The sequence below is a fragment of the Maylandia zebra genome, unplaced genomic scaffold (genome assembly GCF_041146795.1).
Source record: "Maylandia zebra isolate NMK-2024a unplaced genomic scaffold, Mzebra_GT3a scaffold03, whole genome shotgun sequence".
NCBI lineage: Eukaryota > Metazoa > Chordata > Actinopteri > Cichliformes > Cichlidae > Maylandia > Maylandia zebra.
In genome coordinates, this window is record NW_027490033.1 from 3,572,863 (window position 1) to 3,597,023 (window position 24,161).

The window sequence follows — 24,161 nt, forward strand, 5'->3', positions numbered from 1 at the left end:
TGATATGATTGATACCAACAACCAAATTTAAATAATTCCCAACAGATTTTCAGCTAAAATTGAATAACATGGCCCCTGAGGGTGCCTTATTATTCATGATAAAAATGCTGAGGTGTTGAGGAGAACAGATTTGAAGTTTATTATTAAAAGGACTAAGCATTTGTTAAGTCAGTGTAAAACTTTTGGATTTCTTTTGTTTTTTGTTTGAATAAAAGACATAAGAATCCAAATGTGTTTTAAGTAGACTGTAGGGCAGGGGTGGGCAATTCCAGGCCCCGAGGGCCGGTGTCCCTGCAGGTTTTAGATGTGTCCTTGAACCAACACAGCTGATTTAAATGGCTAAATTAGCTCCTCAACATGTCCTGAAGTTCTCCACAGGCCTGGTAATGAACTAATCATGTGATTCAGGTGTGTTGACCCAGGGTGATATCTAAAACCTGCAGGACACCGGCCTTCGAGGCCTGGAATTGCCCACCTGCTGTAGGGCAACACCCAGCGTAAAATGCTAATATGCATATAGAATTTAATGCTCTATATACTCCAAGGAACTTGGAAAGAAAGTGACTGGGCTTCTTTAAGTTCCTTGAAGATGTTTCACCTGTCATCTTGGAGGCTTCTTTAGTTCACTGGATGAGAGGTGAAAAAAATAACTCTTTAAATGAACATAAAAAAAATCATGGAAAGAATTTCCACGTGATTAAATTGCTTTATTTTAGCATTATGCAATTCTGTTACTCCAACTTAATGCACTCAAGTTGGACCAACTTAATTAAAGATTGATGAATCAATGTATTTACTGCATTTTGATCCAATATATTTTAATAGTGTTGATCCAACTTAAAGAGTTTTGTTCCAACTCAATTCAGTAGGTTTTCTCCAACTAATTTACTAAATTTGGTCCCAGCTTAAGTTAATTGAGTTGAACCAACTCATACAAATTAAGTTATTCCAACACAAGTCTTTAATGCTAATAGAAAGCAATTTAATCACGTGGAAATTCTTTCCATGAGTATTTTAAGTTAATTTAAAGAGTAATTTTTTGGAGCATTTAACAAAGTCTAGAGTCTGGTTAACATACATTTCACTATTACATCTAAAAGGTAAATAAAAATTTGTCATACACATCTTTTTGTTTTCTCCAATTTATTGAATTTATAGCAAATTTCACATAATGTATAAAGAATACATGAAATGCAAGTGCAAGTTACATAACAGAAAAAAAAGTAGTGGACAAAGTGGAAAGTTAACCTGTTAAAACAATTTTTTAACAACAATGAATGGCTGAAGCAGGTGATTTTCCGATGACCAATACAACTACTTTGAAGGTCAACAGATGCACTTTCAAAAAAGAAAATACCTGCAATTATTTTAGGTTCATGGTCCAGATACATGGTGTAGCTGTTGTAATGGGAACATTTCTCAACGAGAAAATAGTGTTTTGAGAACCTGTACTTTGTGTGCTGTTGGATAGTTCGTGTGCATCTAATTCCATAAGAATCTTCTGCAGGACCTCAAAGGTGTACCTGAGTTCCAGAGGGTAGCTCAGGTTCAGTGAATAGACCAGGCCAAGCAACATTGTCACTGCAAAAACTACATTGCCCAACTCACCCATCACTTCCACCCCCTCTAGAACAATCACAACATCCTGAGGGTCATCGCCAGGCTCCGCACCCTCTGACCGAATGACACAGATTCCAAAGACTGTCTCTGCTATGGCAGTGGCGATGCTTTTTATCAACTTCCTGTGACAATAAAACAAACAAAAAAAAGATAATGATTTCTCACTAATGTCCATTGCAAACAGTTTTAAAAGTAAATATCTGTTTTACATTAATGTAAAATACCTAAAAGCTTTATTCATTCAAGCCTTATAATAATGTAAATGTAATCAAAAATGACTGCCCGATATTTTTCCTGACTCATGAGAAGTTCATTCAATACCTCAACAATGTCCTGTCTTTCAAAATCTTGTGATAGGGGTGACTGTGGGACAGGAGGTAGAGCAAGTTGTCTACTGGTTTAATCCCTGGCTTCTCTAATCTGATACTAAAACTATCAATGGGTAACATACTGAACCCCAAGTTGCTCCTGATGCATCCATTGAAGTGTAAATGTTACATAAAAATCTTGTATGAATGTGTGTATGAATGAGGTTATTATAATGATATTATAATAATGATAGTATAAAACACTCAAGAATGGTGCGTGTAGTATCCAGTGAGAAACTTAAAGCTCTTACTTTTCCTATTTTAAAAGGTATTTTTTACAGCCACCGGTAATTTATAGGAAAACCCCATCCCCTGAAACTTTTTGTATGTAGTTCTAGCTTATCTTTGATCATCTCCTTAGTTAAGGATACAGGCAAGTTAACATACCAGGTAATCCTTCACCAGCTTCTCAGGATCTTCATTCAGGTACACGCAAAGATCTTTGGCGATGTATTCTCTTCTGATTTCAACAGCATCAGTCTTTATACACAGAGGGGGGAAAAAACAAATATATACGGAAATCCATCTCAACGACCTAGCAGTGGGATTAAAGAACTTTTAGTTGAATTACCAGGAATTTGTGAGAAATACAGAGGCTATTGTTTTACCGTCTTAATCTTTTCAAATAGTATTTATGCATTTTAGACAAGTCTGTCATTTTAATATTGTTTTGTAATTTGTGTATTAATTTAATCATGCCATACCCCCAATTCAAGAAAGTTTAGATGATGTGTACATAAAATCAGAATGCAATGTTTTCTTGGTCTCAAAACTATATGTCACTTACAAATGAAAATATTACATTTTTAACATGGGAATGTGATAACTTTTAAGAAAAATATTAGCTCACTATGAATTTGATGAACTGGCCTGTCAGCTCTCCAGACCTTTCACCACCTGATAAGATTAAACATTTATTATCTTTACAGGAGGGAACTGGAAGTCTCCAAGTTTATTAAGTAGAAAAATATTTAATTTCAAAAAAATTAAAAAACAGGAAAACATATCTGTTCATGTTTTGTCTTTCCTCCTCAGTGTACTAAAAACACATAAATTGTTAAATAAACCACTGTCCATCCGTTGCAACTTACAAACTTACAAATTTCAACAACCCACACGTAAAATGTAAATTTATCACAATAGTCTCTGTGGTAGAGCCAAACTAGCTTATTATAAACAATATCTATATTTGGAGTAGCTAAGTCTTTCATATTAGGCTATCATGCTAGCATGACATTGTGCTATATTCTTGCACTAACGTGTTAGCTAGCTAGAATGGCATAAACAAACAGATATTTAAAAACAAAAACTAATGTGAATAAATAGGACTGAAAAGAATCGACAAACTAATGATACCTTTGTGCAAAAAGTATTTTCATCAAGATGGATGAAGATAGATTCACTCTTACCTTTCCAAGATGACCGTGAAGCAAACCATGTGCTTTCCTGCCTCTTGTTGTTTAGAATCTCACGTGATCTTATGATATCGCGAGTCTTTAAGGCAGCTAACCACTCTTGTTAGATTTTATCATGTCATATCAACAAGAATAAATTTAAGAGGCGCTAAGTTGGTAAATTTCTTGTAGATCTTATATGATTTTATTACGTTCACCTTAGAAACATAAATTCATTGTGTTCAAATTACATGTTAGAGTCTTGTAAATGCAATAACCACCAAATTTCACTTTTTTGAGTGTATACAATGACTGAGAACCTACACAGACATTGACATATATAATTACAACAGTTAAAACTGACTGAGGATTTTGTCATCAGATCTCTGTCTGTATGTTCTGGCCACTGAGGGGAGGGGAGGGACTGAGCTGGCTGTTTTCCCCAAAGGACAGATTTTTTTTACAGGTCTGTCCTTTGTGTTGGACTTGAACTTGAACAGAAATCCTTGGCTTTGAAGGACATTCTTTAGATCACATGACATCACTTGAAGGACATCTACCATGATGGGGAGACAAATGTTGCCACCTACAACAAGTACTTTGGTCAGAGAGTGAATCATGGCTTTGCTCAAGTTTAAACCTGTACTGTACAGAACTGCTCCATAATAATAGGAATGTGACAGAGCAGGATTAAGGGCTTCTATCACTGTTTGTTGTTCTCTGACAAGTGGAACCAGCCTGAAACAAATATGCTGGATAACAAGGTGTCACCAGCCACCAACCTGTAACACAAATGTTGATTGTTCTTTTCATTCAGTACTCTGTGTTGTGTTGTGAATGGAACTCACTGAAGTTTAAGCCTTTCTTCTTTGTACCATATCATATAACGAGGTGAAGTAGAGACACATATTTTTTCACTGATAAAAAATGTGTTTCCTTTCTCAGTGTTTTTTGCTGTTTGGTCTTTTTAGGTTGTTGTGACTGCAGATTCTATTATTGCAACACTTTTAGTCACACAGTGTTATTTTTGTGTTCATAGTTTTTCTACAGTGTTCCCTGAAAAATTATACATGTGTATGTATATGTAACAATTTATTGTCTCATGTTCCACATATTTACTTTTGTCCAGCTAATTAATTATGGTAAATGGTGTTTGTAATTTCACTTGTGTACAGTGTTTTTGTTTGCAATTATGACATTAAGATGTAAATAAACGAACATACAGGATTTTCTTATCTTGGGGAGCCTCAGTTAGGTTGCTAAGATCTGTAGCTTTACATTGTGGGATGGAGCTTGTTCAGTGAAACATCATAGCTTAAACACTAGTTTGATCCACATCATCAACATGCAATTTAGTTGCAACTACATAAAAACATAACCACACAACACAGAGATGTAATATTTCTAGTTCAAAAATAATCTGAAAACGTTTGACTTTTTACAGAAACTTTTAATCTCTCTTTTCTGCACGGTCAGAAAAACCTTAGGAGAAGTTAAACCACTGGTTAAACCAGAAAGCAAACAAAGAGCCCCTTTTCTTAGTGCTGATATGAGTAACACAAATTTTGATTGGTTGGTTCATTCAGTACATGCTATAATGGATGTAAATTACTGGACAGAAGTTTAAAACTCTTGACTTTCCCTTTATGTGGTCAAACAAGTCACACATGCTTTTCCTGTGCAGCCTTACAGTTCACCTCGCATTGAATGAAATGGCGAACATTGGAGTTTTACTTTACGAGTTTTATGTTGCTGTCATTTTCATTTTTTGGAACTTTGACAAAGGTGAGATAAACTGTATGTTAATTACAATATGAGATCTAAGACAATTTTAACAGTAAAGACTCATTTCATTCCTTTTTTCCACAGGTACAGGCTCAGGTTTCAAAGGATTTTACTTGTGGTGGTGGGAGAATTATTAGTAAGGTGAAGGTGAAAATGTGTGTCATGTCAGACCTGTGGGAGTAACACTGGACTTTCTGTTTCAGTAAGTGTTGAATTTGAAGAGAGTGTTTGTCTTGCTTGACACCTTTATCTGCAGCTCTAACAGCAGTGATCCAAACACAGCAGACTGTGCTGGCAGCAGTGGGAGAAGATGCTGAATTCAGCTGTCAGCTCTTGGAGACTAAAGACGTCGTTCAGGTCACATGGCAGAAAGTCTCACATGATGTGGAGACAAATGTCGCCACCTACAACAAGTACTTTGGTCAGAGAGTGAATGATGGCTTTACAGAGAAATTTAAGTTTAAACATACTGAACTACAAAACTGCTCCATAGTCATCAGGAATGTCACAGAGCAGGATGAAGGCTGCTATCACTGTCTGTTTAACACTTATCCTGAAGGCTCTCTGATAGGTAGACCCTGCCTCCAAGTCTATGGTAAGAACTTATATGTTCTTTAACCGGATTAGACCGAAAGAAACCATGATGCTGTAAAATGGTTTAGAAGCTTGTTTCTTCTTGACAACATAGTCCTTATAGTATTTCCTGATCCTTCACAGAGCTGCATGAACCTGTTGTTGATGTCAGAGAGTCAAACTCTACTGAAGAGTGGGTTGTTTCCTGTTCAGCCACTGGTCGACCTGCTCCCACTGTAACACTCAGTGTCTCACAACAAGACCTCAGCTTCTCACAGTACAACACTGTCAGTGTGTCCAACACCAACGCTACATTCACTGTCACCACTACAGCTGTGCTCTCAGGTTCACGTAACAACAGCACACAGGTGGGATGTGCAGCACGAGTGCTCTCTGCTCCTCACAGAGAGGTGATGGAGACGATTCCTGAGGTCCAGGAGGAGTATGATGATGATGATGATTATGATGATGGTTAGAAACTCTTTTAAAATGATTGATTTATAAATTGGTGATTACTTTGTGATTTTAATGTTGAGGTTCCTTCTAACAGGTCTGAATGATGGATCCTATCACAGAAATTTTGGTGTGTTTACATTTGAATGCTTTACACTCAGGTTTTCTGTTCACTCTATTGTTATTTAGTAGATGTTTCAATGATTATGTCCTTCTTTTCTCTGTTTTTGTCAAAGGAAGGATTTTAGTGATTCTATCCTCTGTGTTGTTGTTGTTGTTGGCCTGTTTTACTACACTCATCTTTGTCTGGCCTAAAAAGAAATCTCAGAGCAGGTACTCTTTCTTATATTCTGTTACTGTTTGTCAATTTGATTCAGCTGCTAAATGTTTCTGCAGTTTTAACTGTATTTGTCACACAGCGAGCTCGAGACAAATGAGATCAATGATGTAAGTCACTCTTTATCTTCTCATTTTGTTTTAATTTAGGAACCAAAACACTTTTAGTCAGATGAGGTGACAATCCGCTCAGAAAACACAAACATCCTGAGGGAGACCATCCAGGGCTCACGTCTTTATCAGGATGAAGATCTGATCTTGACCATTGTTGATTTCTCTTTAATGAAGTGTGGCATTTCTGAACAAAATGGTGCTAGAGTTTGACAAACACAAAACACAAAAACCTGTTCCACTGAAGCATTCAAGAAGCTTTCCTGGTGTTCATGCTGCAACTATTATGTTTGTGCTAAATTTTACTACATTTTTTAAAGGTTTTTTTTATACATAAATTATTAAGGAAAAGGAAACGTTGGTGATAAAAAAGGATTTTTATTTTTTTTTTATTTTTTTGGTGGATATTATTACACTTAATTACTTCAAATGAAAACTTTGAAAATCAACAGGAGTGATCAACATAAAATTTTCACTTTAGTCATTTTTGCTCCCATTGCTGAAATTGAAGTTCTCTGTTTGTTGTGAAATTTTACAGATTTTTACAATTCAGTTTGTCAGCATCTATACAAAAATATAGCGCATACATATGGTTAAAGTTTTCACTTAACCCAGGAATGTTGGTTCTATCTAGTTCCATTAAAAATCCATTAAACCATCAAATATTGTTAGCATTATTTTTTATTCATATTTGATTTGATAAACACACAAACAACACTGCACTGCTTATGAGAAATATTTATTTTTTGCTAAAATGCTATAGAATTAATGTAATCGGATGTATACTCCAACGTGTACATGAAGTTATAACAAACTGAAAGCACTTTGTGAGGTTGTTCGTTTTTGGTGAATACAGGGGAAGTGGGAACCCATCTTTCTTTCTTCCTTCATGTTCATCTTATTAATATTTTAATAATAATAAATATAGATAATGAACACGGAAAGCTGTTTTGGTGATTTTATTTTGATGTTTTGTATGATTGAGAATAAAGCAATTAATAAGCTGAGCAATGCTGCTTTGTCTTGTCTGGAAGTAAATAATCTCATCAGTGAACTCTGAATGAAAACTTTGGCTGGTTTGAGCCGCAGTGAGATTCAGTCATTCATTATTAGATGGGAGTTATTCCCCAATATGACTCAGCGTCTGCGGCGAGCTTCACCTTCTCCTGTTTTGTTGAATGAAATAGACAAAATGTGATCAGTACATGTAAGAGATCAGGCGTGTTTCACACCACAGTCTGAGGTGTTGCGTCTCCTTTTAGAGAAACAAAGGCACGTTCATTCTTTTTGCGAGTTCAAAACGAAAGTGAAAGTAAGTCTGTTCCACTGCACTGTGAAGAGGGGACGATGAGGAATAAATGTGCTGTAAAACGACAGACAGGGTTTCCAAAATAGTAAATATTATCAGATTACTGACTTATTAGACATCCAAGTGAAAAATCATCATATGACATGTAGCTGTTGTTAATAAAAGGGATAATCTTTTATTATGTTTTTTTTTTTTTCACTGCACACCCAGAGATGGTACGGACTGGTCAAGCGGTAAGATTCAAATTTTTCTTTTTTTTATTTGGCGGCACACAGACAACATGGCAGGACGTAAAATCACACTGATCTTTTCTTTACTGGCGATCTTTTCAAAAGGTGAGAGAGATGCTGTTTTCTTTATGACTTATTGATTTGTAGTAGTCAGTTTGCTCTGTGGGGAGTGTATAAATTTAAGTGTAATCCACTGCAGACAGTCAAAGTGGGTTTGGCAGGTAGTTTGTTTTACAGTTATAGATACAGTTAGTGAATAAGATGGAATTTGTTACTGTGACACTATGAACATCAACAGCTTAAATTCAAGTCAAGTTGCTTCCTTTAGAAGCAAATGCTGTTAGTCAGCAGGCACACTGAGGAACACCTCATTTGAAGCAATACCTAAATTAACTTTTATTTTAATAGTGAGCGGGACATAAAAGTGCACGTGCAGAACATCGAGTCAAATTTGACTGTAAAAAAATAATAAAACACTTAAAAATTTGCTGACTTTGCACACAAAGCTTTATAAAGTTTTATCCCTGGAAGTATAACAACCAGCATGTTTGCTGTTTGAAAATCCCCTCACTTCACTGCCATCCTACAGGTGGGAGGGGCCTAACAACAGCCCCATCCTGGCTGCCAATCAGAAGTGATTTCTTTGGTTTTATTTTCAGTTTTTCAAATGTGCTCTCTGTTCTACAAAAGTAAAAGCATTTAAGAAGTTACCACAGGTGAATTCTGAGCGATCATAACAGGTCATTTTACACTGACGAATACCTCTCAAATCTAAGCAACTCAATTATCATGTAAATTATTAACTAATAGGTCACCTGTAATTGTTGGATGTGCATTGTTGCATTTTCTTTAGTGGTTTACACAGTTTTTTTTATTTGTTTGTTTTTACAGCACAAATGGGCTTTACATCAGTTTGTAATAGACTGCTGGCAAAGAGGTTAGAGTGACAATAAAGTCACTTAACACAGCGAATACATTTTATACTGAAAGTATAAAAGTATAAAAACCTAGAAAAACAGGAGTGAGAGCTTTTCTTTCTCTTTCATTCATAAGATAGTTTATTTATTATTTATATTTTGGATCTTGGTGTTTAAGTGAATGAACATCCTCCATTGGTGGAAGCTGAAGAAGGAAGAATTCTGTACAGCATTTGGGCTCCGGGTGTTAGGGAGTTACCAGCTGGAGTAACATAAGAGTGGAGGAAGGTGGAGTCCATCTCATTCAAAGGTGCAATCTAAAAGAGGCAGGAGACTGCAAGCTGATGTAAGGGGAAGCATCGCAGGGTCGTCTGTAGGGTGACTTTGGACATCAAGAAGAGGAGGCGGGCAAAGTAAATGAGACAAAGGAAAATCAATAGAGTAACAGAAATAATAACAATAATTATAATAATAACAAGAAGATAAAGATGAAGCTTATATAGATCTTTACAATACAATCCACTGTTTCGTTAATTTATAAGATTATTTAAAAGATCCAGCCCAAATTACACTCTGGCCCATCCAAATCTGGGCACTGTGCCTGGTCCCACATCTCTCGTATGTCTCTGTTGTTGCCCAGGACCTAACCTAGCAACAGTCACTGATGCTACAGGCTGTCACTGTGAACTATACCACAATAGTGCAAAACACAAAGCTTAGCCTGCACTGAACTTCCATTTTAGCCTTTGCATATCATGAAATTATTATCATGTGATTTACTTTGAAAGATATTCCACAATGTGACATAATTAGATAACTTCAGCAGCACGTCACGTACAGCTCTGCTGTCTGGTTACAAACATCTAAGTTGATTTAAGAGATTACATGTAACCTTTAAATTTCCATTTTGTAAAGTTTAAGGTGCTGAGCGATCAGAACAGCATATTTGTCTTTATTTTGAATTTGTCTGCCACTTCAAGTTTCTCCATTTATGCTACATCCTGTTCTGTAGTTCTAGCTAGAAACAGAAGAACCTTTAAGAGGACATGTATGATCATGACAGGGTAAAGGTGGCCCATGTGGTGACTTAACTGTTTCTGTGGCATCAGCAGGGATAACCATCAGCCTGTGGTTCATATGCTGCTCAAGCCATTCATAATTTTCGTGTCATTTTCTCTGTGCAGGTCATACATCTGGGATACAAACACAGCACACTGTGCTGGCAGCAGTGGGAGATAAGGCCTGCTTGAACTGTGAGCTCATGCTTTCTAAAGACGTCCTTCAAGTCACATGGCAGATGATCTCAGGAAGTTCAGAAAAAAATATGGCCACCTACAACAAGTACTTTGGCCAGAGAGTGAATCCTGAGTTTACAAAGAAAGTGGAGTTTAAAAATCCTGCACTACAGAACTGCTCCATAGTCATCAGGAATGTGACGGAGCAGGATGAAGGCTGCTATCGCTGTCTGTTTAACACTTATCCTGAAGGAGCCTTCACAGGTAGAACCTGCCTCCACGTCTACGGTAAGGACACGTGGTCTAGAGTTATAGAGGAAACCTATCCACAGCTAAAACTAGATCTCTACATCATCTGCACCCACAGTGCTTGTGGTATTTACTGTTAATGGCAATAATATAGAAAACAAAACAAATGTGAAAAAAAATACAAAATATATTAAAAATAGGAATTGCTCAGTACAGTTGGGAAGTACCAGTTTTACCTCGATACAATATTATCTCAATACTACACTCACAAATTAATATTATTGCAATTCCTAACATTTTACAATATACTGAAAAACCTTCCTCTTCTATATGAATATAACTAGAATACATCCTGGCAGTTGAGTCCCCGTTAGTTGTGCTTATTGATAAAAACTCAAAAGTGTCTTTTTATTAGGAGATAGCTTTGTCAAGATGGGTGCGTTGAATGTTTTTTTGGTTGAGTTGATTTAATGTAATTTTGCACAGTAGTGCATGAGATGAGCCATTTTATTAGGTATTCCCAGACATTTGTTTTGTAATTTATTCAATAACATTTTCATATTTGGTGTCCCTGTAATGATATAATATCACCATGCAAAATATTGAAATACTCTTCTGCATCGGGTTTTCCTCCACCCTTAGTGCTTAGTATGCAGGGTTTCAAAAGACAGGTAAGGAAAGAGACTGTGAAAATTTGTATTTCATACTTTATTCACAAATACTCTGTTTAGAAATTAAAATATTTTATTAAAAGAATAATATTTTGTTTCCTATCCCCAATGTTAAATCATTTTGAAGTTTTTACACCACTCTTCACAGTAAATCTATTTACATAGAGAATGCGATTGCCTAAAACACTGCACAGCTATAGTATACAAATCAGCAACACACACAGGCTTATTTGGATTTTTATTTCCACATTTAATGGTGACTTTTCTTAAATATATTCTCTTCGCAGAGCTGCATGAACCTGTCCTTGATGTCAGAGAGTCAAACTCTACTGAAGAGTGGGTTGTTTCCTGTTCAGCCACTGGTCGACCTGCTCCCACTGTAACACTCAGTGTCTCACAACAAGACCTCAGCTTCTCACAGTACAACACTGTCAGTGTGTCCAACACCAACGCTACATTCACTGTCACCACTACAGCTGTGCTCTCAGGTTCACGTAAACACAGCACACAGGTGGGATGTGCAGCACGAGTGCTCTCTGCCCCTCAGCGAGGGGTGACGGTGATGATTTACGAGGTCCAAAAGACACCTGATGCTACTGAGGATGGTGAGAAACATTCAAATTCACAGATTTATAGATCGATGCCCTGCCACTCTAATATTTGGGTTCCTGTTTTTAGGCTCTTATGAGAAGATCACATCCCATAGCAGTGAATCAAGTAAGTTTGCCTTTCCATGTGTGTAATTTGTAAGTGCTTTATGAATGGTGCTCCAAGTCACAGTTTTCCTCTGTTCTCCCAGATTTCACCTGGATCATTGTATTAGTTATGGTGTTGGTGGTTGCAGTGTTAGTGGTGATGTTGTATGTGGTTCATCGCGATTGGATCTCGGCTTTCTTCACTGCTCATTTCAAACAACAAAACAAGACTGGGTAATTTTCACTTTAATATAGTCTCCTCGTAATGTAAGTTTGTCACTGTTAATATAGTAATGATTTACTGACATTAAGAAACTTCACATGAACACCTATAAATCTTTTCAGAAAAACCCCAGTAAATACCATTTATATGTTTTTGCAGTATATAATTTAAATCCTTTAAATGTTTTCATCACTCAGGGACCCAGAGAAGACCAACACACCACTAAAATCAAAGCAAGACATTGATGAGTAAGTACATTTCATAACTATTCATATTTTACAGCATTTTTTCTTTGTCAGTTTTGTTTTTTCCATTTTCTTGTCTGTCAGCTTAACTTCATCCTGATGAAACTGAAGTGTTTCAGTGAATCACACACTTAAGTTAATCACACTTGATTGTTTCATCTCCTTCATGTATGCATTGTTCATGAACTTTAATCTTCATGTATATATACAGTCATCATTTGCTGTGTGAGTGGAAATGAACTCATGTCTTGTTTCTGTCTGAAGGAACAAAACACCTTTAATAGCGCACGAGAACGAGCAGCTCAGGCAGCGGACGTCTACAAAGAAAACTCCAAAAAACATCAGCAGGAAAGACCCTAACCCATTAGCAGCAAAAAGACTGTTTGGAGACGATCAGTCAATCAAAACTAAAATAGATGAACAAACTGCATCACTGGCTGATTAAATAAAGAGGACCGTGTCAACAACAAAGATTCCTACCTGATATTTCTAGACAACACTAATAAGAATTCAATAAAGAGAGATCAGTGGGAAGAAATGAACATGAGTTATTAAAATAGAGAATTTAATGTACTTGGTGATTAGACTCTGATGACCCGCCACGTCAGAACGGAGGCTTGGATGGAGCTCTGACTGAGCTGTCTGTGAGGTGGAGACAGGGAGGAGGTGGGCTGAATGAATAACATGTACAACTGATTAATAATAGTTATTCTGCTTCATAGACATTTGTTTGTTATATCATACTGTTAACATGTAATTGGTTATAAAGTTTTGATATTTTGTAACATGGATTGTAATAGAGTAAAATAAGCTGTGAAGTGTGTTAAGTTGTTTCTGCAGATTAAATGAGGACTGCAGAGATGTGATTTATTTCCAAATGTAACTCAGTGTGTGCTGCAGATCTGCATCTAATATACACAGAAAGAGCACATGATGGCACTGTTGGTTCAAACTAACTGAGGAAGTTTTGCAACTGTCAAAGGACCATGCCTGTAAACATTACTCTAAGAAAACCAAATGTTAACGGTGTTTCTGGTTAGTTATTATTATATAAGTATAATGTTTTTATTATCTTATGGCAAAACTCTAAATAAATCAATTTGTATCTCCTATTTTCTCCTGCTTATGAGCTCATGTTTTGTTTAAAGTTGCATAGACTCCAAGTGCTTGTCTAAACAGATTAGTCATGTTTCACAACTTAATCCGAGGTATTTGAAGCGTTTCATCTTACATTTGTCAGTCTGTCTGTGCGAGTATTCTAAACGAAAGTAGAAGTAAGTTGTTGGTCTGTTCCACTGCACACTGAAGAGGGGACAATGAGCTGTAAAATAGCAGAGAGGTTTTACAAAAAGAAAAATGTTTATCAAGTCAGTGACTTATTAGCTATCACATCAAACACCATGAAATGTTGTGTAGCTGTTATTAGGAAGAAGGATGACTTTCACTTTGCTGTTTTTCACTACACTCCCAGTGACATTTTGGACTGGCCGAACGTTCAACGTAAGTTCAAAATTGGGCGTTGTTTGTTAGCTTTTTAAATTTGGTAATATGCAGACAAAATGGCAGCACGCAGTCACAATTGTCCTTTCATTGCTGGCAGTCTTTTCAAAAGGTGAGAGAGACACTGTTTTCTTTATTATTTTTAATGATTTTAAAATGACTTGCTCTCACTTTGCTCTGTGGTAAGTGTCTAAAATGATTTGACAGACGGTTCCAGTGTAACGGGGCGAAAGAGAGAAGAAATCCTCTAAGCTGTATAAAAGGTAGAATTAGGAAAGTGTTACTAAAGAAAGCCATCGGCTTAAATTGAAATTGACCAAACATAATCTTAATAAAACTAGTGCTTTCAGTTTGATTTCCAAATAGCTGATGAGTAACTAATTATTGTGCTTCTAAAAACTGGAGAGCTGCTCTATGCTCCCTGAGTACGCCCCAGAAACTCAGAAATTATGTTCTTAATAGCATTTTTTGTTTTGGGTCCATCTCTCTCTCCCTCTCTCTCTACATATATATTATATACATATATCACACACACACACACACACACACACACACACACACACACACACATATACATATATATATATTCAAAACACAGAAACAAACCCCACCCCAGAGGGATCAATCAATTGTAATTTGTAAATTCTAAACACATTTCAATTACTTTTATTTTCCACAATAATTAGTTAACACAGTAAAATACACCTTTCAACTGAAACTGAAATGTAAGTATGCCCTAAAACTAACCCAATCAAACTACAAACATATATAGAAACAAGAGCACAGGTGTTCTTTCCACTCAATTTAAATAAAGGAGCTACAGTCTAACCGATGCACCCTGGTGGCCACATGTTTTTATGAATCATCAAATTCTTAAAACCATTGCAACAATGGACAAATCAGTCTACTGAAGTAATAGCTATAGCCACCAAAAACACTTTAAACACACATTAAATAAATCTCAAGATTCTCTATTAGTCATGACTGAAACATTACTTTCACCACTACAAGAGCTATGTGGCTCATTGCCTCTCTGAAAGGACTGACAGTGAGCCTCTGTCTCTGCACTAGGACTCTGGGTCTTCTCTTCGATTTTCACCCTCCTGTCCAGTGGCAGTCCTAGCCCGTTTGGCGCCCTGGACGAACACTCCCTCTAGCGCCCCCCCCCCCCCCCCCCCCCCCCCCCCCCCACACACACACACACACAAAACATATTAAGGATTGTACATTAACATAAAGCTGTTGTACACACACATAGATATGAGGAGAGAGAGAGTATGCATGCAAACGGATACCAAACAGCCATCATAATTTGTCATACAATGAGCACAGGACAAATCAACAATTGACAATGACTAATTAATATTAAAATCTGTAACATAATGTATTGTTTGGAGTTTAGTCTGTTACTGTTACTATTTTTACCATTTCTTCTTGGAGCAACTGTAACACACATTATTTCCTTAGGGATTAATAAAGTATTCTGATTCTGATTGTTTCAGGATGAGCTGCCATTATCCAATCACACATCTGCTTACCTGCATCTTTTGCTCGTTTCTCCTCCTCTTCTTTTCTCTTTTTTCTAAACTGAGCACCTGATGGCTTTGAACTTTTCTTGTCCATCTTCCATTGGTTTTAATTTTGCACTCCAGTATGAACACCCATCCCTCAACCCAAGGATCACCCCAACATGATCTAACACACCTACACCTTAGTTCACAGATTCACTTTGTCGAGGGTTTATTTCTGGGATTTCACACAACCCAGGATTCAAATCATGAATACATAATGGGCTTGGATTTACAACATTATAAATGAAATGTGCTCTATTTGGAAGCAGCCGCCCCCCCCCCCCTTTCGACGGGTTGTGTGAGACTTTAAATCAGCAAACTGTAAATTATACATTTTAAATTGTTATTGATCCCTTTACCCCGAGTCCTAACGTGTATATTTATTTTCTTACTCTTCTTATATTTACTGTTCGTTTACTTGCACTGCTGTAACTGGAGCCTTGTCGTCACGTCTCTCTATATACTGGACTGTATGCAGCGGAGATGACAAGAAAGTTTACTTTGACTTCAGCAGCGAGCAGGCGCACCGAGGGCTCTCGCGCTCACTTTTCGTGTATAGAATTTCGAAAAAACATCGGTGCAAATTATAAGTCTGTATTATGATGTCTGGTGTTTTCGTGTTTGTTTGTTGGTTTGTTTTTATTTTGCGAGCTGGTTATTAGATGCTGCTCCAGCCGGCTCTCCTCTCTGCAAGCAGCAGGCGCACCTCGCAAACGAAGGGCGCGCTTACTCCCAGCAAATGGGCGATAGAAAACCGATCGGTGGCTCTGCCATTCCCAATATGCGCTGGCATGACGTCGGGGCAGCACCAGTACGAGCATTTTTTATTATTTATTTATTTTTTGCCGCTGCCCGTGATGCCGCCCCCCACCACGATGCCGCCCCGGGCAACCGCCGGGGTCGCCCCTATCTGAAACCGCTACTGCTCCTCTCTTTACTCTTTTGCTGTTCGTGCCAAGACAAAGTACTCCTTTTCGTGGTCTTTCATGTATGTATGTTTGAAGAGTTTCATCTTACATTTGTCAGCCTGGCTGTTCGTTTCAAACGAAAGTGAAAGTAAATTGTTGGTCTGTTCCACTACACACTGAAGAGGGGACAACGAGGAATAAGCGTGATGTCAAATGGCCGAGAGGTTTTACAAAATAGTAAAATGTTTATCAAATCAGTGACTTATTAGATTTCCCAATGAATGCTTTGTATTTTATGTAGCTGTGATTAATGAGAGGGATCATGTTTTGCTTTGTCGTTCTCACTACACACCCTGTGACATGGACTGGCCGAGCTTCTCTTGTGCAGTTTGCAGTTTTGAAATTTAGCGGTAAACCGATAACATGGCAGGACGCGCGATCACGTTTGTCTTTAGTTTGCTGGCGTTTTTTTCAAACGGTGAGTGAGATACACTGTTTCATTTATGAATTTATTTATATTAATTCGATCTGCTGTAGTCAGTTTGCTCTAAAGTGATCTGACGGATGGTTTCTGGGCGATAGACAGAAGAAATCACTCTAACATATAAATTTAGAGTTAAGAAAGTGTTACTAAAGAAAGTCATCAGCTTAAATTGAAATTGATGAAGCGTGATCTCGACTAACTTTCATTTTCACGGTTGGAACATAAAAGCTGCATTTACATCAAGTCTGACAAAAAAGAAACGCCGGATGTCACTAACAGGTAGACCTACAGCCATAAAACGGTGATATTTAAACGTTTTAAGGGTCTGTTTTAACAGACGCAGCTTTCACAGTAGGCGTTTAGTTGATGAGGGACTGCAGAGAACAATTGGATGCAAGTTAAGCTCTCACACCGGGTAGCAATCAGTCAACCAATTCCGTGTTTAATACCTTAATACTCAATACTCTAATTTTTGGTAATGAGCCAATAACAAGTTAATACGGAGCTGGTGTTGACAATACCGGTACCAACAGTAATAATTAGAATTAGAAAGGCAGGTTAGGTAATGTTATTTGTGTTAATTAAGGGTTTTGTTTGTTTGTTTGTTTTTTTATTTTCCAATGTAACACGTCTCATTGGGCTGAATGTATTATATTTAAAGTCTGAATATAGTCTATAGGTAATCAGTCTATTAAAATGACAACTATGTTGATCAGTGACTGGTGAACAGTAATTGATCAACATAGTTGTCATTTAGTTGTCACGTAGTAAAACTTCCAGCATTATATTGAAAAGTCTGCAGTGTAGATAAATAATTCAAACTAGTTCGTCACAGCTTGATTTCAGCAGGTATATGATGCAGATAACTATTAATAAATACTCAGATATCATATTAACCATTTCTTCCTCCTTTTTATTGATGAAAAAGCTGATCAAAAGCAGGATCATTGTTGCTAAATGTCAAACACAAAGACGTAATGTCAGAAGAGTTCCTGGGATAAACAACTGTAAGAGGCAACGTGGAGGTGAAAGAGAGTCTCAAGGAGATGCACCTTTTTAATGTCTTTAATTATCATTTGTAATTTGGATGAGTTCGGAATGACAAACATAGTGGATAATTAGAGAGCCAAGTGTTTGTCTTTTGAACACATGTAGATCCTACATAATACTTCTGCACGTCTTTATTAATATTGTGAATTTAATTGATTTGCCAAAAAGAAACATAACACACATCTTACTGGTAGCACTGTTTTTGTTTTTGAAATTCCATATTAGACATCCAATAATATCATTGAAGTACATTATTTTATTCACATATGTGAAACCTGATACATTGTTATTATTTAGTGCCATAAATTAAACTCAGTCTAATCCCTAGCCCGAATTATTGTTTCAGTCTTCCCATCAAGAGCACTCAGTTCATCTTTAACTGATGTTATTCTCCTACAGCTCTAACAGCAGTGGTCCAAACACAGCAGACTGTGCTGGCAGCAGTGGGAGAAGATGCTGAAGTCAGCTGTCAGCTCTTGAAGACTAAAGACGTCCTTCAGGTCACATGGCAGAAAATCTCTCCTGATGTGGAGACAAATGTTGCCACCTACAGCAAGTACTATGGTCAGAGAGTGAATGATGGCTTTACAGATAAAGTTGGGTTTATATACACTGGACTACAGAACTGCTCCATAGTCATCAGGAATGTGACATATGAGGATGAAGCCTTCTATCACTGTCTGTTTAACACTTATCCTGAAGGCTCTCTGACAGGGAAACCCTACCTCCAAGTTTATAGTAAGAACTTTTACCTCAAACAAACATACTGGAAATAAATGTGTGAGCAGCTGGTGTGTTTGTAAGAACATGTTGATGATATCTCCTGATCCTTCACAGAGCTGCATGAACCTGTTGTTGATGTCAGAGAGTCAAACTCTACTGAAGAGTGGGTTGTTTCCTGTTCAGCCACTGGTCGACCTGCTCCCACTGTAACACTCAGTGTCTCACAAGAAGACCTCAACTTCTCACAGTACAACACTGTCAGTGTGGCCAACACCAACGCTACATTCACTGTCACCACTACAGCTGTGCTCTCAGGTTCACGTAAACACAGCACACAGGTGGGATGTGCAGCACGAGTGCTCTCTGCTCCTCACAGAGAGGTGATGGTGACGATTCCTGAGGTCCAGCAGACGTCTGATCATGAATATGGTGAGAAACTCTTTCAGTCACAAATTTATAGATCGATTATATCTGGGTTAGTTCGACTGAGACCTAATATCAATGAACTTAGTACTTCTGCATTTCCTTTTTATCCATGATTAATGTATCCGTGTTGTTCAGTGTCACATTTTCCTTGCTTTTCTCTCAGATTCCACCGTGATAATTGTATCAGCTGTAGTACCGGTGTTGGTCCTTGGTTGTGTAATTCTGCTCGTCACTGTTCGTCTTAAAGAAAAAGACAAGCAGAGGTAACTTTCACATGTGGTTTAATATGTGTCTTCTTGTTAATATGATAATATATGGTGTCATTCCTGGATATGTTAATATAATAATGATTTATGACCCTAAGAACCTAACCCACATCTATCCAGTAATATCTGCAGATATTTATAGTACTGACTTTAAACTTTAAACCTTAAATCCCTCTGTCACTCAGGGACCATGAGAAGAGCAAAACACCACAAAAGTCAACCAATAAGATGGACGGGTAAGACTGTTTGATAATTATTCAAATTCTTTTTGTTATTTTTTTCATTAATTCGTGGGAATATCATTTAACCTGCTAGGACCTGGCATCCACATATGTGGACATCACATTTTGGGTTATTTAGACCAAAATACAAAATTTTGCTCTAGGGCCTGATATCCACTTACGAGGACATTATACTGCTACTGTTCTATCAAAATTTTAAATGAATATCCTCATGTGGCTCTCATTTTTCTTAGAAACAAAAATCAGGTAAAAAAAAATCTGGTAATTCTTTGTTTTTACATTCATCGGGCCCCAATATTCATAATATTCATCGGGCCAAATATCAAGGAGAAATTAAAAATGCATGCCGTGTTTTTGAACACCCAGCCACAAACATCTGCTGCACATACACTAGTAGAAGTAGACTAGTATTAGCAGATGTTTTCCAGGTGGTTGCTCCCAAACCTGTCTACATGTTTCAGCATTAATGGTCTCTTCACCGATGTCCACCATGTGCACGAGTCCACCCCAGATGGTCCCTCTCTTCTGTAACTTTGAGGATGTGGTCCATGATTTCTAAGATGAATTTCAGGTGGTGATCGGTCAGACCACACAACAGTTTTGGACTTTGTGTCAGTCCCACGGTCCCAGAGAGGGTGGTGTCATTCCTGGATCTAGTTTGGTTTTCTGTTCACTGTCACAGTGTCGTCTGTTTTCAGTGTAGCCTGAGAGTCCAAAGATGATGATCACTCAGTGTGTGCAGAGATATCGCCAGATTCTCTGAATCTTTAAATAGAGCAGATGATGGAAACTCTACAATGTTTGGACAAAGATTGTTCCAGATGTGTTGTTGTTTGTTCACATTCAAATGTGTAAACCTGAGCCATTTCAGAGCACAGAGGCTTTTGCCTGACCACGCTTCCAAAGACTCAGCTACCTCTGGGGCTCTTTTTATATTTTATCATATCATTATATATCATTTCTGTTACCTGTTGCCAGTTTATCTCATTGATTATAACATACTTCACCAGATATTTGTATGCATTGCATAATATCTTCAGTCTTTTTTGTCTCTGTCCCAAATGTTCTGAAATGTGTTCCTGGCATGAAATTCAAATGAGATTTTTTTTTTCATATAATTAAAATGTCTCAGTTTTAATATTTCATTTTTTTGTCTTTGTACCATTTTATTTAAATATACATTTTAAATGTATTTTTAAATTGTTGTATATTGTTTTTACACGACAAACAGAATTCAGATGCTTTAGAAATGTGGTGGCGTTATTGAAAGTAGTAATGATCTCATATTTTGTTTTTATCTAAAGGAACCAAACACCTTTAATCAAGATGAAAAGCGAGGAGATAAGACAACGAACACCAAATAACAACAGCCCAACAAATGATCCCATAAAACCACCATCACGAGCAGCAAGAAAACTTGAGCTGTAAATAAATATTTACTCATATATGCTTAGAAGTATATAATCATGTGTAGATTGAAAGAATGTCTCATCCTAGGAGGTCTGTTGAAGAGGGGGGTGCGTTCACTCCTCTACAGAGTGTTCTGGCATAGATCACACACCTCCTAGGAGAGGTCGTATCTTCTCTTGCTGATATATGGTATAGCAAACACATGTATATCTGTTTGAGTGTAAGAGCCTTTTGTGTGACCTAATTATTTGTCATGTCACATTTTTTGTTCTATTTGAAGCACAACTGTATTAAATTGTATTGATTAACAGCAGCAACATGTTGTAACAGTAGAGAGCTGTTGCTCGTTAAAACGAGTGCTGCAGCATTTTTATCAGGATGAGTTTTGGACTTTGGTCGTTGCAAATTTGATTCTTTTAAGTATTTCGCACCTTAAGTGAACACTGTTGTGGACTACATTTTTTATTAGCACTTTTTAATATTTTTGTTATCTTCTTTTGAACACCACACTAAAAAACTGCATTACTGTAACTTTCCATTTTTACATTGACAATGAAGCTGTTGAACCTTGAATTGTGTGTTGACACATATTTGTTAGTGTAGGTTTTTATTGTAATGGTTGAAGCACTTTTAACATTTTAATTTCAAAATCATTGATTATGATAAATGATCACACGGCAATCTTAATGTTTGGGTTTCTTTTTCTAGGTTTGGATGAAAAATCTGGATCCATCACTAGAGAGTTTAGTATGTTTGCTTTCACATATTTATAAATTCCTGTTCAGTCTGTTTTACCTTTATAGTGCTTGACTTTATTACATCTTTCTCAGTCTTTTTCTTAAGATATTCATAATCGCATCTGTGGTTGTGGCCTGTGTTACTGCACGTAACTGTTTAATGTCCTAAATAAATAAATAATCAATGCAAATTTTCTGACTTGTCTCTGTTGTGCTTTTTATCCTTCTGTTGTTGGGTCCAATCCAGTGTACCACAAACTCAGATACTTTGCTCACTTTCAGTCCTTTTACTGCACTCTGAGTACTTTAACCACGCAGTTATAATTCAATAATTGTGAGTGAGATCAGACAAGAAGCAGCATGAGACGTCTTTGCACAGCTATTTATTAACTTTGGTAAATAATAGATGCTATATTCACAAATGTGAAAAAAGTGTGTGATGCGGATTTTCACCTTCTATTTCATTAAAAATGGCCACGAGATGGCGCTTTACATTCAAGATTATAACCGCTTGTCTCGTTAATTTAAAACATAGAACTGTAACATTTTATTGTGATTACCAGATAGAGTTAGGGACGCGGGTTCTGTAATATGAGTTATATTGGGAAGACGCTGACCATTTAAGGTGGTGACCTGCAAGGAGTGGGGAAATGCTTGTGTGTTAACTTTGAGTTCGAGAGCCAGGGAAGCATCCATGAAACTCTGCTCCACCCCGGAGTCAATCAGTGCCTGAAGGGAGTGGGAGGCAGAGTGGACAGTCACTTTAGCAGCTAGCATGAAACGTGGAGGAGAATGTGAAAAGGAGACCTTGCCCAGAGAGGGACAGAGAGAAAGAGCCAGGAGCAGGGATATTATGATCAGCGCCTTGCTGATCCTGCAGGTCGTGACACAGAGATTATTTCCCGTTCTTGACTAATAAATTATGTTTTAGAACTTGAGTGGTTCCCATCTATTACCAAGTAAAAGTATTTATTGGCACCTTATTTGAATTTTTCAGGATGACAAATTTTTAATGTTTTGCTTGTTTACTGGCGGTCTTTTCAAAGGGTAATTTTCATTCCATTACAAAGTTATGCTGTTGAATCATTATGATCGCTTTCAAGACCAATATTATAATTTGGAATCCAAAATGCCTCGTCAGTTTTAGTTGATTTATGGGAAATCTTTGAAAATTCAGAATTCGTAAATATGCATTAAATAATGCACAGGATTCTCTATTAGTCATGACTGAAACATTACTTTCACCACTACAAGAGCTATGTGGTTCATTGCCTCTCTGAAAGGACTGACAGTGAGCCTCTGTCTCTGCAGTCTGGGTCTTCTCTGGGATTTTCTCCCTCTTCTCTTTAGTCTTTGCAGTTCGTGCCAAGAAAAAGTACTCCTTTTCGTGGTCTTTCATGTATTAAATACAGCTTACATGTCTTGATACTTCACAAAGCTGTTTTACTAACTAACTAATCGAGCTTTGCACCACTTCATAATGTCCGTAACTCTGATAAATAATAGCTTCTACTTCTGTTTCATGGGCAAATCTTAGTATCATACTGTTAAAAACAATTAATTAGATATAATGTTTTGATATTTTGTAACATGGAGTGTAAGATGTGAAGTGTGTGATGTTCTTTCTTCTTGTGTTGAAGTCAGTGACCCCATAAGTGCAGATTAAATATGAACACTGCAAATTTGAGCAGCAGTGAGATTCAGTCAGTCCTGCTTATGTGGAAAGAGCTCATGTTTTGTTTACAGTTTCATAGACTGCAAGTGCTCGTCTAAATACATTAGATATGTTTCACAACTTAATCTGAGGTGTTTGAAGAGTTTCATCTTACATTTGTCAGTCTGGCTGTGCGTTTAAAACGAAGGTGAAAGTAAGTTGTTGGTCTGTTCCACTACACACTGAAGAGGGGACAACGAGGAATAAGCGTGATGTCAAACGGCCGAGAGATTTTACAAAATAGTAATTTTGTAGCTGTGATTAATGAGAGGGATCATGTTTTGCTTTGTCGTTCTCACTACACACCCTGTAACATGACAGCACAGTTATAATGCATACTTAATGCTGCAATATTCACGTCATAAACAATTGTGAGTGTTTGCACAAAAACATCTACAGGTGCTCTGTGCATGTACAGTGATACTGATGTAACGCTTGAAGAATTTGACATTACTACATGAGTGGAAGAGCTCTTTGCGCAAGACTCACTAACCATCCTATTCGAAAATGAGCTTAAAGAGTGCCTCAGATCCGTTTCACTATTTAAACTGTCATTTGTGTGTTGAAATGCAAAAGCTTACAGCACCTGGTATTCCCAGGCGGTCTCCCATCCAAGTACTGACCAGGCCCGACCCTGCTTAGCTTCCGAGATCAGACGAGATCGGGCGTGTTCAGGGTGGTATGGCCGTAAGCGAGGGAGACCCGCTATAAAAGAC

The 24,161-nt window shown here is 37.3% G+C and overlaps 3 protein-coding genes, 1 long non-coding RNA gene and 1 other non-coding gene across 9 annotated transcripts in view; 3 read left to right on the forward strand and 2 right to left on the reverse strand.

Moving 5' to 3' along the window:
• LOC101466814 (OX-2 membrane glycoprotein) overlaps window positions 1-21,925 on the forward strand; it is a 33,117-nt gene extending 11,192 nt beyond the window's left edge. Inside the window, exons 2-7 of the mRNA XM_076881137.1 lie at window positions 18,327-18,665; window positions 18,765-19,079; window positions 19,240-19,339; window positions 19,528-19,578; window positions 20,889-21,008; window positions 21,703-21,925. Of these exons, the coding sequence (XP_076737252.1) occupies window positions 18,327-18,665; window positions 18,765-19,079; window positions 19,240-19,339; window positions 19,528-19,578; window positions 20,889-21,008; window positions 21,703-21,712 (935 nt within the window). The 3' untranslated portion in view covers window positions 21,713-21,925. The remainder of the gene's footprint in view (window positions 1-18,326; window positions 18,666-18,764; window positions 19,080-19,239; window positions 19,340-19,527; window positions 19,579-20,888; window positions 21,009-21,702) is intronic.
• LOC143415743 (uncharacterized) lies at window positions 1,232-2,468 on the reverse strand. The gene is made up of 3 exons (XR_013096170.1): window positions 2,376-2,468; window positions 1,609-1,742; window positions 1,232-1,523 (listed from the first exon to the last, which is right to left on the reverse strand). It is a non-coding gene; the product is annotated as an uncharacterized LOC143415743 (long non-coding RNA).
• LOC105940597 (OX-2 membrane glycoprotein-like) lies at window positions 4,205-7,647 on the forward strand. 4 transcript variants are annotated; one of them, XM_024799479.2, is made up of 7 exons: window positions 4,205-4,273; window positions 5,067-5,167; window positions 5,424-5,762; window positions 5,885-6,211; window positions 6,291-6,323; window positions 6,430-6,526; window positions 6,680-7,647. In XM_024799479.2, the coding sequence occupies exons 2-7, from the start codon at window positions 5,095-5,097 to the stop codon at window positions 6,708-6,710; spliced, it is 900 nt and encodes a 299-aa protein (XP_024655247.1). In that variant the 5' UTR covers window positions 4,205-4,273; window positions 5,067-5,094; the 3' UTR covers window positions 6,711-7,647. The 4 variants fall into 4 exon arrangements, with proteins under 4 accessions (XP_024655247.1, XP_076737265.1, XP_076737264.1 ...); XM_076881148.1 differs by lacking the exon at window positions 4,205-4,273 and having other exon boundaries at window positions 4,556-5,167; XM_076881150.1 differs by lacking the exons at window positions 4,205-4,273; window positions 6,680-7,647 and having other exon boundaries at window positions 4,548-5,167; window positions 6,434-6,524.
• On the forward strand, window positions 8,195-13,518 carry LOC101467095 (nectin 1b). Of its 2 annotated transcripts, none has more exons than XM_076881138.1 (7): window positions 8,195-8,284; window positions 10,281-10,619; window positions 11,539-11,856; window positions 11,930-11,968; window positions 12,051-12,180; window positions 12,367-12,417; window positions 12,676-13,518. In XM_076881138.1, the coding sequence occupies exons 1-7, from the start codon at window positions 8,230-8,232 to the stop codon at window positions 12,857-12,859; spliced, it is 1,116 nt and encodes a 371-aa protein (XP_076737253.1). In that variant the 5' UTR covers window positions 8,195-8,229; the 3' UTR covers window positions 12,860-13,518. The 2 variants fall into 2 exon arrangements, with proteins under 2 accessions (XP_076737253.1, XP_012771764.3); XM_012916310.3 differs by having other exon boundaries at window positions 12,679-13,518.
• A 2,094-nt stretch (window positions 21,926-24,019) lies between the features above and the next one.
• Window positions 24,020-24,138, reverse strand: LOC143415811 (5S ribosomal RNA). Its single transcript, XR_013096252.1, has one exon. It is a non-coding gene; the product is annotated as a 5S ribosomal RNA (ribosomal RNA).
• Window positions 24,139-24,161: the final 23 nt, after the last annotated feature.